This window comes from Rutilus rutilus (genome assembly GCF_951802725.1).
Source record: "Rutilus rutilus genome assembly, chromosome: 2".
NCBI classification, from domain to species: Eukaryota; Metazoa; Chordata; class Actinopteri; order Cypriniformes; family Leuciscidae; genus Rutilus; species Rutilus rutilus.
The window spans coordinates 40798606-40817797 of NC_140210.1; the positions used below are offsets into that span (position 1 = coordinate 40798606).

The following is a 19192-nucleotide window of genomic DNA, read 5'->3' on the forward strand; positions in this document are numbered from 1 at the left end:
CACTAGTAAAAAAAATATCATAAATTATATCTGGTGTCTGTATAAATTTTGGTTTGACTATGTATATATATATATATGTATGTATGTATGTGTGTGTGTGTGTGTGTGTGTGTGTGTGTGTATATGTATGTATACACTCACCTAAAGGATTATTAGGAACACCTGTTCAATTTCTCATTAATGCAATTATCTAATCAACCAATCACATGGCAGTTGCTTCAATGCATTGAATGCATTTGGCGTAAACAGAATGAGAACATGGATCCATCATGCCTTGTTACCACTGTGCAGGCTGGTGGTGGTGGTGTAATGGTGTGGGGGATGTTTTCTTGGCACACTTTAGGCCCCTTAGTGCCAATTGGGCATTGTTTAAATGCCACGGCCTACCTGAGCATTGTTTCTGACCATGTCCATCCCTTTATGACCACCATGTACCCATCCTCTGATGGCTACTTCCAGCAGGATAATGCACCATGTCACAAAGCTCGAATCATTTCAAATTGGTTTCTTGAACATGACAATGAGTTCACTGTACTAAAATGGCCCCCACAGTCACCAGATCTCAACCCAATAGAGCATCTTTAGGATGTGGTGGAACGGGAGCTTCGTGCCCTGGATGTGCATCCCACAAATCTCCATCAACTGCAAGATGCTATCCTATCAATATGGGCCAACATTTCTAAAGAATGCTTTCAGCACCTTGTTGAATCAGTGCCACATAGAATTAAGGCAGTTCTGAAGGCGAAAGGGGGTCAAACACAGTATTAGTATGGTGTTCCTAATAATCCTTTAGGTGAGTGTATGTATATATTATAATGTGTTCATTTGAACAAAAACAGAAACTTTTACTCCAGAAGGTAAACATTGTCGTAATTAATTGACAGTAGATCAAAAGTAATTGCTTGGTATAAATGTGCGATGTTCACTTAGTGCAAACAGCTTTGAAACCGTGGTCCTGTAGAACGCGCAACAGCGACACGTTTTTAAACATTTCTTATAACAAGATATTTAAGTACTTTTTATGGATTTAAATTTGATAAAACTGAATTTAAGACTTTTTAAGGACCCACAGGGACCGTGCTGTGTATGTGCAGCTAGTTAATCAGGTCATGTGTAATCTTGAATTTTATTATCAGAGTAACGGTGGAGTGTTTTTAGTTTTTTTTGCTCATCAGCTGCATATAATCCAGTGCAGCAGGAGATTTCAGATGCCATGTGCTGATGAGCAGATTCACAGTTACGTAATAACATGGTGAAGAGACAGAGAGGAGCTGAGGAGGGTCATTTACATGTCAGACTAAACCGCAGCTTGTATAAACATTGCATCATTGACCAGATGTAAATTACTCTGTGACGTTGGTGTATAAAACTAAATGGACACTCAAGCCGCTGAATGTCATTGCATTAGATCACAAAATATCAAAGCAAGTGGCATGTATTGTGAAGAAAGATGGCACAAGCCATCTTTTTATGCAGAACGTTTCCCAAAAAGAACATTTTCTGTGTCTTTCAGCGGACTTTGGAGTGTCTGCCAAGAACACAAAGACGGTCCAGCGAAGAGACTCTTTCATTGGAACCCCTTACTGGCAAGTTAGAGTTTCAATAAAATGAGACCAGTTGTACTTGCATACATTGGCATTGCTGACACTCTCTTTCATTCAGGATGGCACCAGAGGTTGTGATGTGCGAGACGTCTAAGGACAGGCCGTATGACTATAAGGCCGATATTTGGTCTCTAGGAGTCACTCTGATCGAGCTGGCGCAGATCGAACCGCCCAACCACGAGATGAACCCGATGAGAGTTCTGCTCAAGATCGCCAAAGCTGACCCTCCCACTCTCCAGCAGCCTTCAAAATGGTACAAAACAATGTGATTTGTATATGTATAATGTATATACACTACCGTTCAAAAGGTTTAGACCGGTACGATTTTTGTATGTTTTTAAAAGAAGTGTCTTCTGCTCACCAAGGCTGCATTTATTTGATCCAAAATACAGCAAAAACTGTAATATTGTGAAATATTATTACAGTTTAAAATAACTGATTTCTATTTGAATATACTGTAAAATTTAATTTATTCCTGTGATCAAAGCTGAATTTTCAGCATCATTACTCCAGTCTTCAGTGCACATGATCCTTCAGAAATCATTCTAATATGATGATTTGCTGCTCAAGAAACATTTATTATTATTATCAATATTGAAAACTATTTTTCAGGATTCTTTGATGAATGCAAAGTTCAAAAGAACAGCATTTATCTGAAATAGAAATCTATAATGAAACATTATGCACTACCATTCAAAAGTTTGTGGTCAGTAAGACATTTTTGGAAAGATATTTGTATTCAGCAAGGATGCATTAAATTGATCAAAAGTGACAGTAAAGACATTTATAATGTTATTTATCTTTCTAATCATCAAAGAATCCTGAAAAAAAAAAATTTGTGCACAACTGTTTTCAACATTGATTATAATAATAAATGTTTATATAATCGAAATAACCGATTGGAAAGAAAATCTCATTTAAAATAATACAATTGAATATTAAATTATTAATGTTTACAAAGAATAACTTTAAGGGACCATTAAATTATGGCAAAAATAATCTAAATGTAAAAATAGGGGAAAGCATCCACAACTGAATATACAGTAAATTAAAATTCCAATAAATATATATTTTTAAATTGATAGATTACCAATATGGAACAGATTCATTTTAAAATGTATTTTTAATATATAATGAATAAAAAGTAAAAAAAAGTTTATATGTGTGTTTATATCTCAAAGTGAAAATCGAAAATGCATAACATAATTTTTTTTCTCATGATTTTATACCATGGCTTATGCTTAAATACCTGAAATTAGATTTGTAAACAAATATAATTATATCATTTTTATTTGTTGATGTACTTACTGCTTTTTTTGTCGCAATATAACAGATTAATAGGTTAACAATAAATAGGTTTATTTCAGCGTTTTAATGACCTTCTCTTCATCCGTCTGCAGGTCTCCTGAGTTCAGTGACTTCCTGAAACACGCACTGGACAAGAACGTGGACAACAGATGGAACACAGCACAACTTCTTCAGGTGAATTGACTTTTCCTACCTTTATTTCAACACTTATAATCTAAGGCCATATCCACTCAACCTTCCCTAATCTGGGGCAGTATTGCTGGTGTGAAAGCCCCCTTGTTCGCCGTCATCCTGCTGTGTCGGCCACCAGCTGGGCCAGGTGTCTTTCTCGCCACATGAATCAGCAGCTGTTCATTCATTTGTCTGTGTCAGGCACTTTCTGCACCAGCCTTCATCCTTTGACGTCAGCAAAGGAGATTTTGTTTCCGAGGCTTTAAGTAGGCCAGCCTAGCACTGAACTGCGCACATATGCACACGTGCTAAACACTTCAGGAGAGATTCTGCTCTCTGAAGAGACAACATGGGCTTGAAAATACAGAAATGTCCTCCAATTAAGTTGATAATATCAAAGAAGCTGCACATTCTCAGACCAGCTATTGACTGTCTACAGCAGGTTTCGAAGCCAAGAAAGGTAAGAGCTGGAGACTGGCATCCTCATGGGACACTGATGTGCTCGTTTTCCTCTTGTCTGTCGAACAGTTGGCTTACAGCAATTTTTGTGTACAATGCAATAAATCTTAAAGGTCTTAAATTATGCTTCATTTTCTCTAAGCCAAATGGTGATGTGCAATATATCAGACAGTACCATATCAGTTATCAGTCAGTATTAGATTTTTTTTTTAAATTATTTTATTGGAAATCTAGTTGTGCAGGCTCATTTCCACTTATGTTTACATTTATATTGGTAACACTTTATTTTGCAGTGTCCTTATTACATATGTTACATGTACTTACCATAGTAATAACAGTAAATTATGCATAATTACATGCAATTAACCCTCAACCAAATCCTAATCCTACCCTAACCCTAGTTGCTTAATATTACTTAGTACTTAAATATATAATTACACTGTAACAATTACACCTTAAAATAAAGTGTAACCTTATATTTTACCTTCATTCAGTTAATCTTTGAAAACTAATAATTTAATCGCGCTGTTGTTTATTGTAATTTATTTATTATAAATTATTATATTACCATCTGTTTTCTAACAGGTTTCAAAATGTTATGAGATGAAGTTTGATTTATGTAAAATATATTTGTGTAAATCTGGTGTTAGTTATTTACTTATTACCACTGTTTTCTTCCTTCCTTCATTCCTTCAAAACAAATTTATTTATGCATCTTCTCATTGTTTTATTTTATTTTACACACTTGACTGAATTTGTTTCTCGAGATCTTTGAAAACACTAATAATTTAATAATACTGTTCAATTTAATCGTATAAGCAAATCTCACATTTATAGCCATTTTTCATACTGTACAATAAAATGATGTTATTTTACTTGAGGCATTTGAATTTGTTTGAATTTTTTTTTTATAATTTGTTAAATTTATTTAGTCAGTATAGTGCAGTATTAGTAAAATTTGTGTGTATGTATATGTGTGTGTGTGTGTGTGTGTGTGATTATTTTATTGTTATTTATTGTATTATTAATTTATTATTTTCCTGAAATTGCAAATAACATCAGATTTAAAATGCTACATTTTCCAAGAATTTATCTGGAACAGAGTAATCAGACTGCTTTTTGTGAATGTTAAAATTAGTAGTATCTTAAAAATATGTGCATGTGTAATTTTAATATGTATATTGCAGTAATAGTAGTTAATCTTCATCTGTGCAGCACCCGTTTGTGAGTAGTGTAACTGACAGCCGACCCCTGCGGGAGCTCATCGCTGAGGCCAAGGCGGAGGTCACAGAGGAGGTAGAGGAGCTGAAGGAGGAAGAAGAGGAAGAAGATCATGAAGGAAACCTGGTAAGAGATTATAAGGCCTGCCAACAAATTTAGAACACTTTTCAGAGAAAGATTAAACCTAAAAAAGTCTGGATGAATGTTGGCCAAGAGAATATCCTGAGGTACAGATTGCTGACTGCTTAGTTATAGAAGAAAAGAGTTACCTCAAGTAATGTTTGGGCTTCGTTCTGATTCCTAACAATACGTATGAGCAATAGTAGTAAGATTGTATTGTAAGATTAGTTGTAAATCTTTGCTGCATCAACCATTAACTTGTTTAAAATGATCTTTCCCTCAGCTTCGCGGACACAAGCGCGCACCATCTGACGCTAGCGTCGGCAGCTCTGAAGACGAGAAGCTTCCCCAGTCGCCGTCCACCTTGGAGTCTGTTCCTGAAAAGATAGAGGAAGTCGCTACACCTAAGCTACCAGATGATAATCTTATAGCTGGAATAAAGAAGGAAGAAGAACCTCTGAAGGTGGACGAGAACTACATCCGGGATGTAACAGCACCTGGATCCAAGGAACAAGCTGTGGAAGAGTCTCAAGAACCTAAAGCTGAAGAAAAGGCTGTAGAAGAAAAGGCTGTAGAAGCAGAGGTTGTTCTTCCAGAGACTCCTGCTGACACTATAGTCCAGAAGGTGGAGCAACCAGCCAAACCTGATAGAGAGAAACTGGAGGAGGAAAAGGAGGTGGTGGGCAACGGTGAGCTCGTAAAGGAAGTCCCTGCTTCAGATATGGCTTCAATGGAGACTCCAACTGAGCCCATTAAACAAGCTGAGCCAGTGAAAGAAGTATCTCCAGTGAAAGAAGTAGAGAAGGCTGAGGAAAAGGAGAAACCTGCAATGATGGAGAAACAAATCCCAGTGAAGCCTAGGTTTGTGAAGAAGCAAGACTCTGACTCGGGAATAAGTTCGACAGCTGACAGCAGCAGCGTAGACCTGAACTTATCCATCTCCAGCTTTATTAGCAAGTCCAAGGAACCGTCAGGAACCATCTCTCAACAGGTGAGAAACACCTACTAAAAGCTGTCATTACTTTACACTCGCTAGTCACCAGACAATAGAAGATCACAAAATTAGTGTGGAGTCAGTATAGTCTATGATTTAAAGAATCAACAGAGTCAATTATTCCATGATTGCTACACCTCAAAACATTGTTCAGATATTCTGTTTCAAGATTTTTGTCCTTAAGGGTGTGTTCACACTTGGCATGTTTGGTTGGATTAAAACGAACTCTGGTGCGATTGCTTTGTTATTGTGGTTCATTTGAATAAGTGTGAACGCTGCCATCTGAACCCTGGCGCATCAAACAAGCAGAGCGAGATGCTGAAAAGATGAGTCTCAATCTGCCTCCAAACCAACTCTGGTGCGGTTTGAAAGATATATGTATTCAACACAGACCAAAGACATGTAAACCAACCAAAACCAGGACATGATATCACAAGATGCGACTCTAAACAGGACAGAATGCTCAAGCACACCTGTTTTTTCTCGTCATAGTCGCAAATGATGTGTTGCCCATCACAGTTCGGTCTCCTCGCAGTAGATCTGTGTTTGTGTGTGTGACAGAGGGATTCCTGCCGCTGTTTTGACTCAATTACATATTTGATAAGCTATTCACTTGTTCTCAGCTGGTCAAAATACCATCATATGTAGCTACGCACATACAGCAAGCACATTATCCCAGAACACAGCATTGTTTTGGATGTTTGGCAAATTGTGTCACAAAATATGCGTAATAAAAGCTGACCAATCAGGTTGTGAATGTATTCCTATGCCTTTAGGTTTGGTGTTAAAATGCCAATGTGAACGCTAAGCCGAACTACAAGTGTGAACCCGCCCTAAAACGCTCTTGCGTGTGGGACTACTTTCTTACGCATCTCATCCAAGGCTCAGTTGCTAATTCCAAAACGTCACTTGAGATATGCTGACTTATGATGACTTGTGCTGTTATTTGAGAGAGAGGAAGCATGAGGGAAAGAGATTGATTGATTGATTGATTGATTAAGCAATTAAAATGTTTAAATATTACAAATAAAAAAGATATTGTGAATTATTAATTTTGTGAATATTTCTATAGGCTAAAAATATATTGTAAAAATATATTGTGAATTATTAGTGATTATTGTGTGGAAAAATGGCCTGTCTTCATTTTATTTATTTATTTATACTGAGTTTAAGTTTTAACATTTTTAATCTATAGGCTAAAATAAATTATAAAATTATGAAAAATGTATTGTGAATTATTAGTTTAACAAAGGTTTGTGAAAAATGACATGGCTTGGTTTTATTTATTTATTTATTTATTTATTTATTTATTTATTTACTGGGTTTAAGTTTTAACATTTTAAACATTTTGAATCTTTAGGCTATGAGGCTGTTTGGTCAAAAAAAAAATCTTTATTTTTACTAAAGAACAAGTTAAAGAAGGCCATTTAATCCACAAAATATCATAAATATTGAGCTATATTTAAAAGGCTGAAAAACATCAGGAATTTTTTTTTTTATTTTTTTTTTTGCAGTTTTCCACACAGTATTAAAACTATAATTTTGTTGTTGTTGTGATTCTAGGACAACAAGAGGCAGAAAAAAACTCTGAAAAAGACTCGCAAGTTCATTGTGGATGGTGTGGAAGTCAGCGTGACGACATCAAAGATCATCACAGACAATGACACCAAAAGCGAGGAGATGAGATTCCTCCGGTGAGCCATCAGCTGTTTAACTGCTCTCAGACACTTTGCATGTTTGCCTCATGTTTGCATCATATTTGCATTCATTGGTAAGACTTTCGTTCTGCCTGTTTCATTTTGTGGCAGAAATTTTCTAGTACAAGCTTCTGCCTCTTCTCATTCTTATAGCAACATCACCTGTTTTGGTAAATGCACACAGACTGGTAGTTTAAGTGTCCAATCATCTTTCACGGCGGTGTTGGGCTGTTTTCATACCACAAAGCGACAAAAGGTTTCCCGTGCGGTGTTTATTAGTATGTTTTACAGATAACGACCCCATATTCCAACACCAGATGTGCTAAAGGGAAAACAAGCTGAGTAATACTTCCTGTTCCTGCCTGGGAAAGCTTCCTGTTAGACTGGATAGTTGCCATTATTTTATTTATTTTTTCAGAAAAGCTCAGCAGTTTTCAACCTTAAACAGTTTTTCCTACATTTCAATTTTAAACAATTTATAGATTATTATTACTATTATTATTATTTGAGTATCCTAAACTTATTGCCATTATAAGAAAGTATGGGACTAAGAAAACAATGAAAATACAGTCATAGTCTTTAAAGTAATGATATAAAAAACAATCCTATTTACCTACTTAATGCATGATTCCAGTTTGTCACTTTTCAGAAGTAAAAAGGTGAATTGTGAATGGTGTTGAATGTTGACTTTGGAATAAGTAATAAAATACCTTTTTGCTCCGTGATGTTTCTAAATTGACATTTGCTGGTGGATTTAAAGATTAAATTCACCCCAAAATTAAAATTCTGTCATCAATTACTCGCCCTCATGTTGATCCAAACCAGTGAGACTTTACGGAACTCAAATGACGATCCTTTTTGATGAAATCTGAGAGCTTTCTGTCCCTCCATTGACAGTATACGCAACTACCACTTTCAAGCCCCAGAAAGGTAGTAAAGACATCATTAAAGTAATCCATGCGACTCCAGTGGTTTCACCTCCATTTTATGAAGCGACGCGAGTGCTTTGTTTACAAAGTATTAATCTCCAGCGCACATTCACCCAACATCATCTGCTTTTGTGTCAACACAACACGCGTATCACAGTGCTCTCGTGAACGCGATTAATATTTTGTTAATAAAGTGGTAAATTATGTTTTTTGGTGCAAACAAAGTCCTCGCGTCGCTTCATAAAATTGAGGCTAAACCACTGGAGTCGCATGGATTACTTTATTAATGCCTTTACTACCTTTCTGGGGCTTGAAAGTGATAGTTGCGTATACTATCAATGGAGGGACAGAAAGCTCTCAGATTTCATCAAAAAGATCTTCATTTGTGTTCCGAAGATGAACGAAAGTCTTACGGGTTTGGAACGCCATGAGGGCGAGTAATTAATAAAAGAAATCAATTTTTTTTTTTAAATTGGACATTGCTTTACCATGTAGATGGTGCTAAGTCCCTGCGTCCTCATATGAGGACATTACATTTTTGCCTCTTGACACAATGATAGTCAAATTTGTAAATCTTAGACATGTTGGCCACATTTAGGGACACTGCCCACACCATCTTGTGGTGATATAACAACATTACACCAATGTCAGTGAGAAGAAAATGGCTGGAAAATCAGCAAAATATCAGCAAAACACTTCCCGAAAGAAAAATGACCCAGGTAAAAAATCTATTCAAATTATATGAATGAAACAAATGTATTTATGTACAATACTGTCTCCATCATCATATGGGGATTAAAATTTGACATATTTTAGTAATAGTAGCACTCCAGGACATCAGTAAATGTGAAGTACTCGTTTGAGGACATTGGGACTATATTACGTTATTTATTCTACCATGTGGTTAGCTAAACTTGGGAATTTTTAGACGGATCACAATAGCATTGAAAAAACAACATTTGTCTGTGTGTGTATGTGTGTGTGTGTGTGTGTGTGTAAGCATGAATTATTGAGTTAACATGGAAAAACTGGTTTGCTGTAGTGCAGAAAACTGGTAAAAATCAAGAATTTCAAAATGAAAGTGAGCCAATAAGTGGCCTTCTACTGCTCCCTGCTGGCCATTACCAGTACTATTATAAAATTTTATAATAGTAAATAATAATATATAATAGTAAAGATTTTGTCAAGTGTTTATCACTTCATTTGTACTGACACTTCACATAATTGCTAGAAAAATGGTAAATTATAGACCCACTGTCCTTGCATGAGGACATCTTAATGGTAAAACATAGACCCACTGTCCTCGCATGAGGACATCATTTTCTGCAAAAACTACTTCCAGTACAAAAACAAATTTTAGTTATTATACTTATTAGGTCCAACTTATCCCAAATAGCAAGAACAATTATAAAATGCACACCAGGCAAGCTCTCGGGTCTCAGGAGGTTAAAACCTTTTAGCATAACAAATTTTGTGATATCAGCTTCAAATTTGGAACAAGACATATGGCTTTGATTTTTCTAGCAATTTTTAGGCCAAATTATTTTGTAAATATATATTTTGTATACAATAAAAATGTTTAGTTCAGCACATTTGCTTCACAGTAAACTTAAACATCTATAACTTTATTATGCTTTCATTCATTTTCACAGTTAACAGGTTATACATCATAGGTGGGTCTGTTGTTGAATCAGTGTAAAACGATTGTTAAATGTGTGTGTTTCAGGCGTCAGGAGCTGAGGGAACTCAGACTTCTGCAGAAAGAGGAGCAGAGAGCCCAAACTCAGCTCAGCAACAAACTCCTGCAGCAGAGGGAGCAGATCTACAGACGCTTCGAACAAGAAGTCACGGTGAGCAGGAACAAACAAAGACATTGAGATTGCAATCGCTGTTTCATTGATGAAACTGGATCATATCAAGGGTCCGATGTAAATCAAGGATCAATTCAGCTTCTATGCTGAAATAGTTCCTGATTTCCAGGGCAAAAATATATACAATCAGACAACTCTTCACTGGTATCATCTTTAAAATGGCATCTTGAATCCACATAATCAACCAAAGCCTGCCAAGATACTCTGCTCATGTGATTTATTATTTTAAAGGTTTTTGTTTTTACATTAATAGCTTTAATTAGGTGCTTAAACCTTGATTGCTTTCCTGAGACTAGTGGTAATGCCAATCCCAGAAACACAGGCAGGACTCTGACCGAATTACATCACATGCTTAACAGCTTCATTATTTTTGGAGTGTGTAATCCGTGTCTGACTATTAAGGGGAGGTCAGTATTTTAATCCACCTGAGATTGTGCCTGTTAACCTGGTCAACAATCATTTTTCTTGTTCATTATTTTTATTCTAGCTAATAAAACGGAATTAATTTGAACTAAACTTCGGTTGTCATCAGGCAAAGATCTCTATAGATTTTCATGTTGTTGTTTTCTTGTCAAATATTTTACATTTGTGGTGCATAAAAAATAAAAATACATGCATACATTTACATTTTATATATATATATATATGCATATGCATGTCTGTTTCTATTTATTTCAGTATTTTGAATGGCTCTATTCTTATAGATCTGTTTTATAATTTCCGTGTTTTCTTGTCTCGCTAGAGTAAGAAGCGTCAGTATGATACGGAGGTGGAGAATATGGAACGGCAGCAGAAACAGACCATCGAGCGTCTGGAACAGGAACACACCGATCGTCTCCGAGACGAAGCCAAACGCATTAAAGCTGAGCAGGACAAAGAGCTCTCCAAGTTTCAGAGCACGCTCAAGAACCGCAAGAAAGAGGTATGGAAGAGTTTATCCCTGCTTTCCAGAAGAAACATTCTGTTGATTTTTAAACAAACCAATGGATCTGGGGGGGGGGTAACATTTGATTTTATTTTCTTTTGCTGAGATTTTGGCTTTTTTTTTTTTTTTACTGACTGAAGTATTCTTATGGTTTAAATAAGAATCCGTTTACATGTGATTTTAACTGACTGTACCTCACAGGATGTGTAGGTCATGTGATGACAGTCTCACCAGCGCCGCCCTGCAGGACGTAAGCGGCATGTCTGTTGACAGTGTGCTGTGAAACATGAAATCTGCTTTCCTTTACTTTCTTTCCTTGGTTTGGTCTCGAATGCAGGAGTTTAGCAAGCATTACAAATGTTTAAAGCAGTTTCATTCTTCTTTTCAACAGTAATGTCGGCATGGAATGGAAGTCGCGATAGTCTTTTCTTCCCTATTGTGACGTTTATCCAATGGCTTCTCGAACAAGAAAAAATGTAGGGCGGGACTTGATTTTGTCCATGGGGAATTGATTGGGTGGTTGTGGTTTGCTATTGGTGGATCTCATGTGAGTGACAGGTTGTCCCGCCCTCACGCCACTAAACATCATCAGAAAAGATCTTGAGTCTTTTGTAGTCTAAAATGGTTCACTTAAGGTTTTCTATTGAGGATACACTGTCAAAAGTGCCCTCTCCAATTTCAAAATGAATGTGTGCTAGTTGTTAATGTTGCGTTTGTGTGTGTTTAAAGGAGCAGGAGTTTCTTCAGAAGCAGCAGCAGGATCTGGACAGCGCTCTGAAGAAGATCATTCAGCAGCACAAACACGAGCTGGCCACGATCGAGAGAGACTGTCTCAACAACAAGCAGCAGCTCCTGAGAGGTCAGACTGGACATTCCCACTCAATATCATCCTTAAGTCTCATTCAAAGACAAAGAGAGCGAAAGAGGCTTCTTTCAAAAACATCAAAACATCTTACCAACCCCAAACTTTTGAACGTTAGTATATCGGTACCATATTGGTTGTCAGACAGTAGTAGAGATTTTTCTCGTGGTACTTAAAGGTATCATTTGATTTTGAATATGTAATTGTGCATGTATTTTTACCTTTGCCATCATCTAACTCTCATGTAAAGTTAAAGTTTTCATACTGTACATCATAATGTTGTGAGGCATAAATTTGTAGCGGTTGTAGCATTTTAAAGAATTGCTTGTAGTTTTTATTTTATTTTTAACTTTAGACAGTCAGAGAATTTTAACATCAGCCATAACATGAAAATAATTATCGGCTCATATCCGATATTTTAAAATGGTTTTAATATCGACACATACCAACTCTGCAAAAGCTATGTTTCCATCCACCTGTTTTTATGCAAATTTTCAGATATCACATCAAATGCTGGATGAAACTTCCAAGATGCGCATAAAAAGCTTGTGCGTACAATTGAGGGAGATATGTAATTTTTATATATAATTGTCACAAATAAATCATGTGACTTTGCCTCAACAGAGGATGTGATTGGATAACTGGACTGGCCAGCGGACCGATTTAATCGCACAGCATCTCAAATGTCAATGTCAATGTCAAATTTATTTATATAGCACCATTTATCCCAACCGAGGTTGTCCAAATGGTCGGTTTGGTTGTTCTGAAATCTTTGAGCCAAAGCCATGAAGAAAGTCTTCTTCAGAATGATTTGGTATAATGACTTCCCAGAAGAGTCTCACACGATTGCGTTCCCAAACATCAGGCATCTGAACGCAAGATAACATGTTCTGAGACGCAAGTCATTTATGATGGAGGAAAAAAGAGGCAGTATTTTGCACCAATTTCCCAGGAATGATAGCCTGGCAAGCCAGACCTACATCAAGATGTTAGGTCTGGCAACTCACCATTGGCACGGCTCAATCCGATAAACGGTTGTCTCTCAAAATCCCTTTGCACGCAGTAGGATAGCACTACAACCAAGTTGGTATATTAAACTTTTGCCGTATCCAGTCGGCAAAACTCCGAACACATCTTCCTTTTTTAAAAATGACTTTAGTGCCGTTCTTTGCTCTTTTCTCAAAGAAAAGCTTAACTCCAAGTCCTCCAGAGTCGCGCCCAAAGCCGACTCGAAAGACCGCTGTTCGCCAGCAGCAGCCGCCATTCTTTGTTTTAAAGTAGCAGGGAACCGTCGCAACTCTGTCGTCATTATGTTAAGCCCGCCCCGCCTACTCTATACACGACGTGATTGGCCTGACTAGAGTTTGGTTTTTCCAGCTCGAAAGTCAACGGAGAGTTGCTGGACCACACTGGCTGCAAAATAAATTTTGCTGCCGCTAGTGTGCGTCTAGATTTCTAGGCTACAGGAATGATTTTGTTCTCTTGAACACATGGGACGCAAATGTTTTATGCGATATTCCACTTTTAAATCCACAACTTTGGATGGAAACATAGCTATAGTTACCTTACCATGTGCTCTGGTACTGGGCTAGCTTTTGTCACACATGGTGCCATTCAGTTGATTTAACTTAGTTCTTCCTGATTCTTGTAGCCAGAGAAGCCGCCATGTGGGAGCTGGAAGAGCGCCACCTACAGGAAAAACACCAGCTGCACAAGCAGCAGCTGAAAGACCAGTACTTCATGCAAAGACACCAGCTGCTCAAAAGACACGAGAAGGTTACTTCAGTTCCCACATCAGCCTTATATGTGCACTTCCGGTCGCTATTGTTGTATTCTTTAACTCTGAGTGTGTTTTTCTACAGGAAATGGAGCAGATGCACAGGTATAACCAGCGTCTGATGGAGGAGATGAAGAGCAAACAGACTCAAGAGAGAACCAGACTGCCTAAGATCCAGCGCAGCGACGCTAAGACCCGCATGGCCATGTTCAAAAAGAGTTTGCGCATCACAACCACAGGGGTCACGCCGGAACTGGAACGTGAGAGGGTCAAACAGGTCAGAGGTCATATCAGGTTCAGGCTTAAAGGTGCAGTAAGCGATTTCTGATTCATGCTGTTGAAAGTGGATCGGACCAACACAGTTGTAGCCAATCAGCAGTGAGGGGGCGTGTCCACTCATGATGGGGGAGGAAAGAGAGTGAGATTTGAAGTAAGACTGTAGAAAGAGAGATGGCTTAAAGGGATAGTTCACTTTGAAATAAAATTTTGGTATGTTTTAGCTTACCTCAAGGGCATCCAAGATGTAGGTGTCTTTTTTTCCGCAGTAGTTTCAATTTTTATATTTTTAGGTCAAACCGTTCTTGTCTGTCAGTCATATAATGCAGGTCGATGGTCACTGTCTCAAAACACAAGCACAGAGTCCATATTAAAACAATTCCCCATCGTCCAAATTAAACAATTCCCCATCGTAAGTACACATTGATGGCCTAAGACACGAAACGAGCGGTTTGTGTGAGAAAACGAACAGTATTTATATCGTTGTTATCTCTTGAACACAGCACACGTCCAAATGATCTGACGGCGCGGGCGGGTATAGATATATACATAGATGTCGCCTTGGCGACACAAACCGCTCGTTTCGTGTCTTAGGCCATCAATGTGTACTTACGATGGGGAATTGTTTAATTTGGACGATGGGGAATTGTTTTAATATGGACTCTGTGCTTGTGTTTTGAGACAGTGACCATCGACCTGCATTATATGACTGACAGACAAGAACGGTTTGACCTAAAAATATCAAAATTGAAACTACTGCGGAAACAAAGACACCTACATCTTGGATGCCTTTGAGGATTCTTTGTTGTTTGTTCATTATCTTCGCTTTATTTTTCGCGAAGCATTATTTTGCTCCGCTTCTACTATGATAAAGTGTATCTTGTCTTGCAAGGGTGTGTTTCTTGGGTTGATTTCAAATATCAGTGGTGTTTCTCAGAAATCACTTACTGCACCTTTAACGGAATAATTTGTTCTAGTCTACATGAACTTACAACGTTAATTGTTTCTTCAGAATTATGCAGCAATGTTAAAATTCTTGTATGTATAATGATATACAATTTTGAGATTTGCTAAAATGACATTTTAAGGTCATCTATAAAAAAAATAGTGGAAATTAAAGGCACACTATGCAGTTTCCGTTTTTCTCAAACAGCGCCCCCTAGAGTCGCTGTGGAGTACTTGTATTTAACGTTACTGTCGTAAATACCACTCACGCAGAGCCGTCTCTGCACTCTTCCGACCGCGCTTTCTTCGTTTTCTTCGTCGACTCTGCCATGATTCACGTCTGAAATGCGTGCTAGTGTCTTCCATAGAGGCTGCTTCATATGTTGTTGATGTATGTGACGTCGTGCTGTAAAGCAAGTCGCGATTCTCGCGAGATTTGTCGGGACGCCACCTCTCAAACTGGCATTGCTGGTTTTGCCAGTGGTGTCCCGCCCTGCTTTGCTATCAGGATGATTCGATCTACTACGAGTTCGTTTACCATCGAAATGATTTCGAAGCTGTTATTTTAAGATACAAATCTTGCATAGTGTGCCTTTAACATGCTCAAATAAATCGACGGATACCAATTCATATCAATATGGTACAGATATATTGTGCATCCCTGAATATTTAAACTGGTTGCACAGATCATTTTCTTCTTGTAGTTAGTGTTTGTGTAGTAATTCTTGTATGTTTGTGTGGCCGATAAACAGTTTGCAGCACAGGAGGAGAAGAGACAAAAGAACGAGCGTCTCCATCAACTCCAGAAACATGAGAATCAGATGAGAGACCTGCAGACGCAGTGCGACGCCAACGCCAGGGAACTCCAGCAGCTGCAGGTACACTGGAGCATTCAGGACCAGAGGAACAATACAGCATGTGTATAAAAACGAAACACTAACGTGCTTTGTGTGTGTGTGTGTGTTGTAGAATGAGAAGTGTCATCTGTTGATCGAGCATGAGACTCAGAAGCTGAAGGAGCTGGATGAAGAGCACAGCGCAGAGCTCAAGGACTGGAGAGAGAAACTCAGACCCCGCAAGAAGGTACGACACTCAATCGTAGTTCTGGAGGGCCAATCACTCGTTAAGCAATGCTGCACATGAAACCTGCAATGCTAATTTATAAAGACTAGCATTCGAAAGTTTGGGGTCGATTCGATTTTTTTAAATGTTTTTGATAGAAGTCTCTTATGCTCACTAAACTGAATTATTATTACAATTTGAATAACTGTTATCTATTTTATTATATTTTAAAATATAATTTATTCCTGTGATGCAAAGCTGAATTTTCAGCATCATTACTCCAGTCTTCAGTGTCACATGATCCTTCAGAAATCACTCTAATATGATGATTTGATGCTCAAGAAACAATTCTTATTATAATCAATGTTGAAAACAGTTGTGCTGCTTCATTTTTTTGTGGAAAAAAATACACTTTTCTTCATCTTTGATAAATAGAAAGTTCAAAAGAACAGCATTTATTTGAAATGTAAATATTTTGTTACATTATACATTATACATATTGACTGTCACTTTTGATCAATTTAATGCATCCTTGCTGAATAAGATATTAATTTATTTCTTACTGACCCCAAACAGTTTTTAATTTTCACTCTATTGTAATGTTAAGCATTTAAACTTCATCATAATAATTCAAATTACTGAGACTTTTCAAAGCTGCACTCATAAATTTTTCCCTTATTAAAGATGCCATGTTGAGATCACTTGACCAGCCAAATGTACTTTTTTTTTCTCTTCAAAATCTTGGTAAACCCCCTATTACAGGACTTTCTCACACAGACATAATACGCTGATTTCACGCAGCCGCCATTTTGAAATCGAAAGTGAGGCTCCGGTGGGAAAAACCCCGGAAGTAAAGATAAACAACAATGCCTTTGGACTACCAACCTGAAGCTGCTGCCGCGATTTACACTTTTGGATGTTAATATCCAATACAGGATATGTATATAGTTCATTCCTGCTTCTTTTTTTACTTTCTGAATTGTATAAAAAAATTTATTTTATTTATAAATGAATTTCACTGTATATAGTCTAAAGTATGAAAGAAATGTATGTACAGTTTTAGAATTGACACAACACCATTAAACACAATACGCCATCGCATTCACGACTCTCCTATGATTAAAGGCGACACTTCCGGTTTTCTTCCCACCGGAGCCTCGCATTCGATTTCAAAATAACGGCTGCGTGAAATCAGCGTATTGACTATGGCAGCCTATGAAAAGCCTTTGTGTGATGCTTCATCCGCACCACTAGATGTCAGCAAAACATTACTGAGTGAACACTTCCACCATGTTTGATCAGTGCATTTACTTAGAACATGAAATCTCTCTGTCCAGGCCCTGGAAGATGAGTTCGCCCGTAAGCTACAAGAGCAGGAAGTGTTCTTCAAAATGACCGGGGAGTCTGCATGCCTTAACCCCTCCTCCCAGAGCCGGATCTCAAAGTTCTACCCCGTCCCGAGCGTCCACTCCACTGGGTTTTAAAGCACAGAGATGCTATGTGACTGAACCTCTGCTGCCTTCTTCCCTCTGACCGCTGCTGTCAGTCAGAACGGAGGGTTGAATTGTTCTAGTGAGCTACAGGCTATTGCTTTGATTTTATTTCATTTTATTTAAGCTTTAAATGTGAATTTTCAGTGTGGTTGGTTTTCCAAAACATTTCAGTGATGGTTTATGAAAGATACTGTGATTTAATTCTATATGCCACTTAATGAATCTTTTTTTTCCAATTTCTTCTTTTCTTTTTTTTATTTATTTAAAAAATGTCATAATTTTATCTTTTTTTTCTTTCTTTTTTTGGTCTCAAAGTATTAATCGTGGTTTACTGTGGTATTTTTAGGACTATTTGCAAACATGGAATGATTGTTCAACTTCAGGCTGATTTGCTTGAGTAAAGAGTCAATGGTTATGATGTCAGTGGTTATGAGAACCAAGCGAATTATTTAAATATCAAAATCAGTCAGAATAAAGCCTTTGATTCTACCAAGCAACATTTTTTTTTTTACCATTCTAATGAAGTTTAATTGCACATTATTTAGAGAAATACATTTTCAGGTCATAATGATTTCTTGGTTATTTCCTGTATGAATTACAGGATATAAATATATTTGAATTTCCATGATCTCGCATCACTTTTTGTGAGCTTTGTTTATTATCATAAAATGGATTTATACTTTAAGTAGCAGCTATATTCATTTCTTTGAAGGAGTTTAGCATATAAACCATCACTGTATGCAAATATTCTGACATCACTGTGGTAAGAAGTGCATTTGCACTTGCTCTGCTATGCAATGTGAACATGTAGCTGCATTAATCATCTCAACTTTTACAATTCATCTACAAACTTTAAAGCAAAAGAGCTCAATCTTTTCATAATGTCGATACTGTGTATTCTCCCCAAAAAATGGCCATTTTTTTCCCCCCGATTACATGCGTAACTGGAAATTCACCCAGACATCTCTACACTACGTGTGTACTTTTCGGTAAGACTGTATAGTGGATGATGTTTCCTGTAAAGCAATTTCATTTAATTAGACGTGTTGTTTTTTAGCATTTTTTTAGTAAAAGATTTTTTCTTCATCTAAGTTCACTTTCAACGTGCAGTTCTAAATGTGTTTACTGCATTTACATTTGTGGTGTAGTCCTAGTCCGTAAAAAACGCACAAAACGACTGTGAAATCTGTGGGGAAAAAAGACAGAAAACATTAAGTTCTTGTCATTTGATAAAACCTGAGAGCATTGTTCATGGTTTATTGTAAAGAGAGTGCTGTGCGCCTTCTGATACAGGAATTCCTGCAGGTAGTCACATAAGTACTTTTTTTTTCGTACGCATTTTCTCATGAGGTAAAATTCACAGCATAACAGTTGTAAGATGTATTGTGTTTGTGTCAAATTTCAAATCATTGTGATTATAGGAAGCTACTGTAATTAAAGCATTTGTGGTGAATAGTTCAGTTGTGTGGGTCTCTGTA

At 37.3% G+C, this 19192-nt stretch overlaps 1 protein-coding gene across 1 annotated transcript in view; it reads left to right on the forward strand.

The window, feature by feature from the left end:
• Positions 1-19191, forward strand: part of slkb (STE20-like kinase b) — a 33234-nt gene extending 14043 nt beyond the window's left edge. The window contains exons 5-18 of the mRNA XM_084401760.1: positions 1514-1586; positions 1663-1857; positions 3005-3086; positions 4758-4889; positions 5167-5874; positions 7441-7571; positions 10230-10353; positions 11117-11296; positions 12029-12158; positions 13813-13937; positions 14024-14215; positions 15912-16037; positions 16129-16242; positions 17559-19191. Of these exons, the coding sequence (XP_084257886.1) occupies positions 1514-1586; positions 1663-1857; positions 3005-3086; positions 4758-4889; positions 5167-5874; positions 7441-7571; positions 10230-10353; positions 11117-11296; positions 12029-12158; positions 13813-13937; positions 14024-14215; positions 15912-16037; positions 16129-16242; positions 17559-17705 (2459 nt within the window). The 3' untranslated portion in view covers positions 17706-19191. The remainder of the gene's footprint in view (positions 1-1513; positions 1587-1662; positions 1858-3004; positions 3087-4757; positions 4890-5166; positions 5875-7440; positions 7572-10229; positions 10354-11116; positions 11297-12028; positions 12159-13812; positions 13938-14023; positions 14216-15911; positions 16038-16128; positions 16243-17558) is intronic.
• Position 19192: the final 1 nt, after the last annotated feature.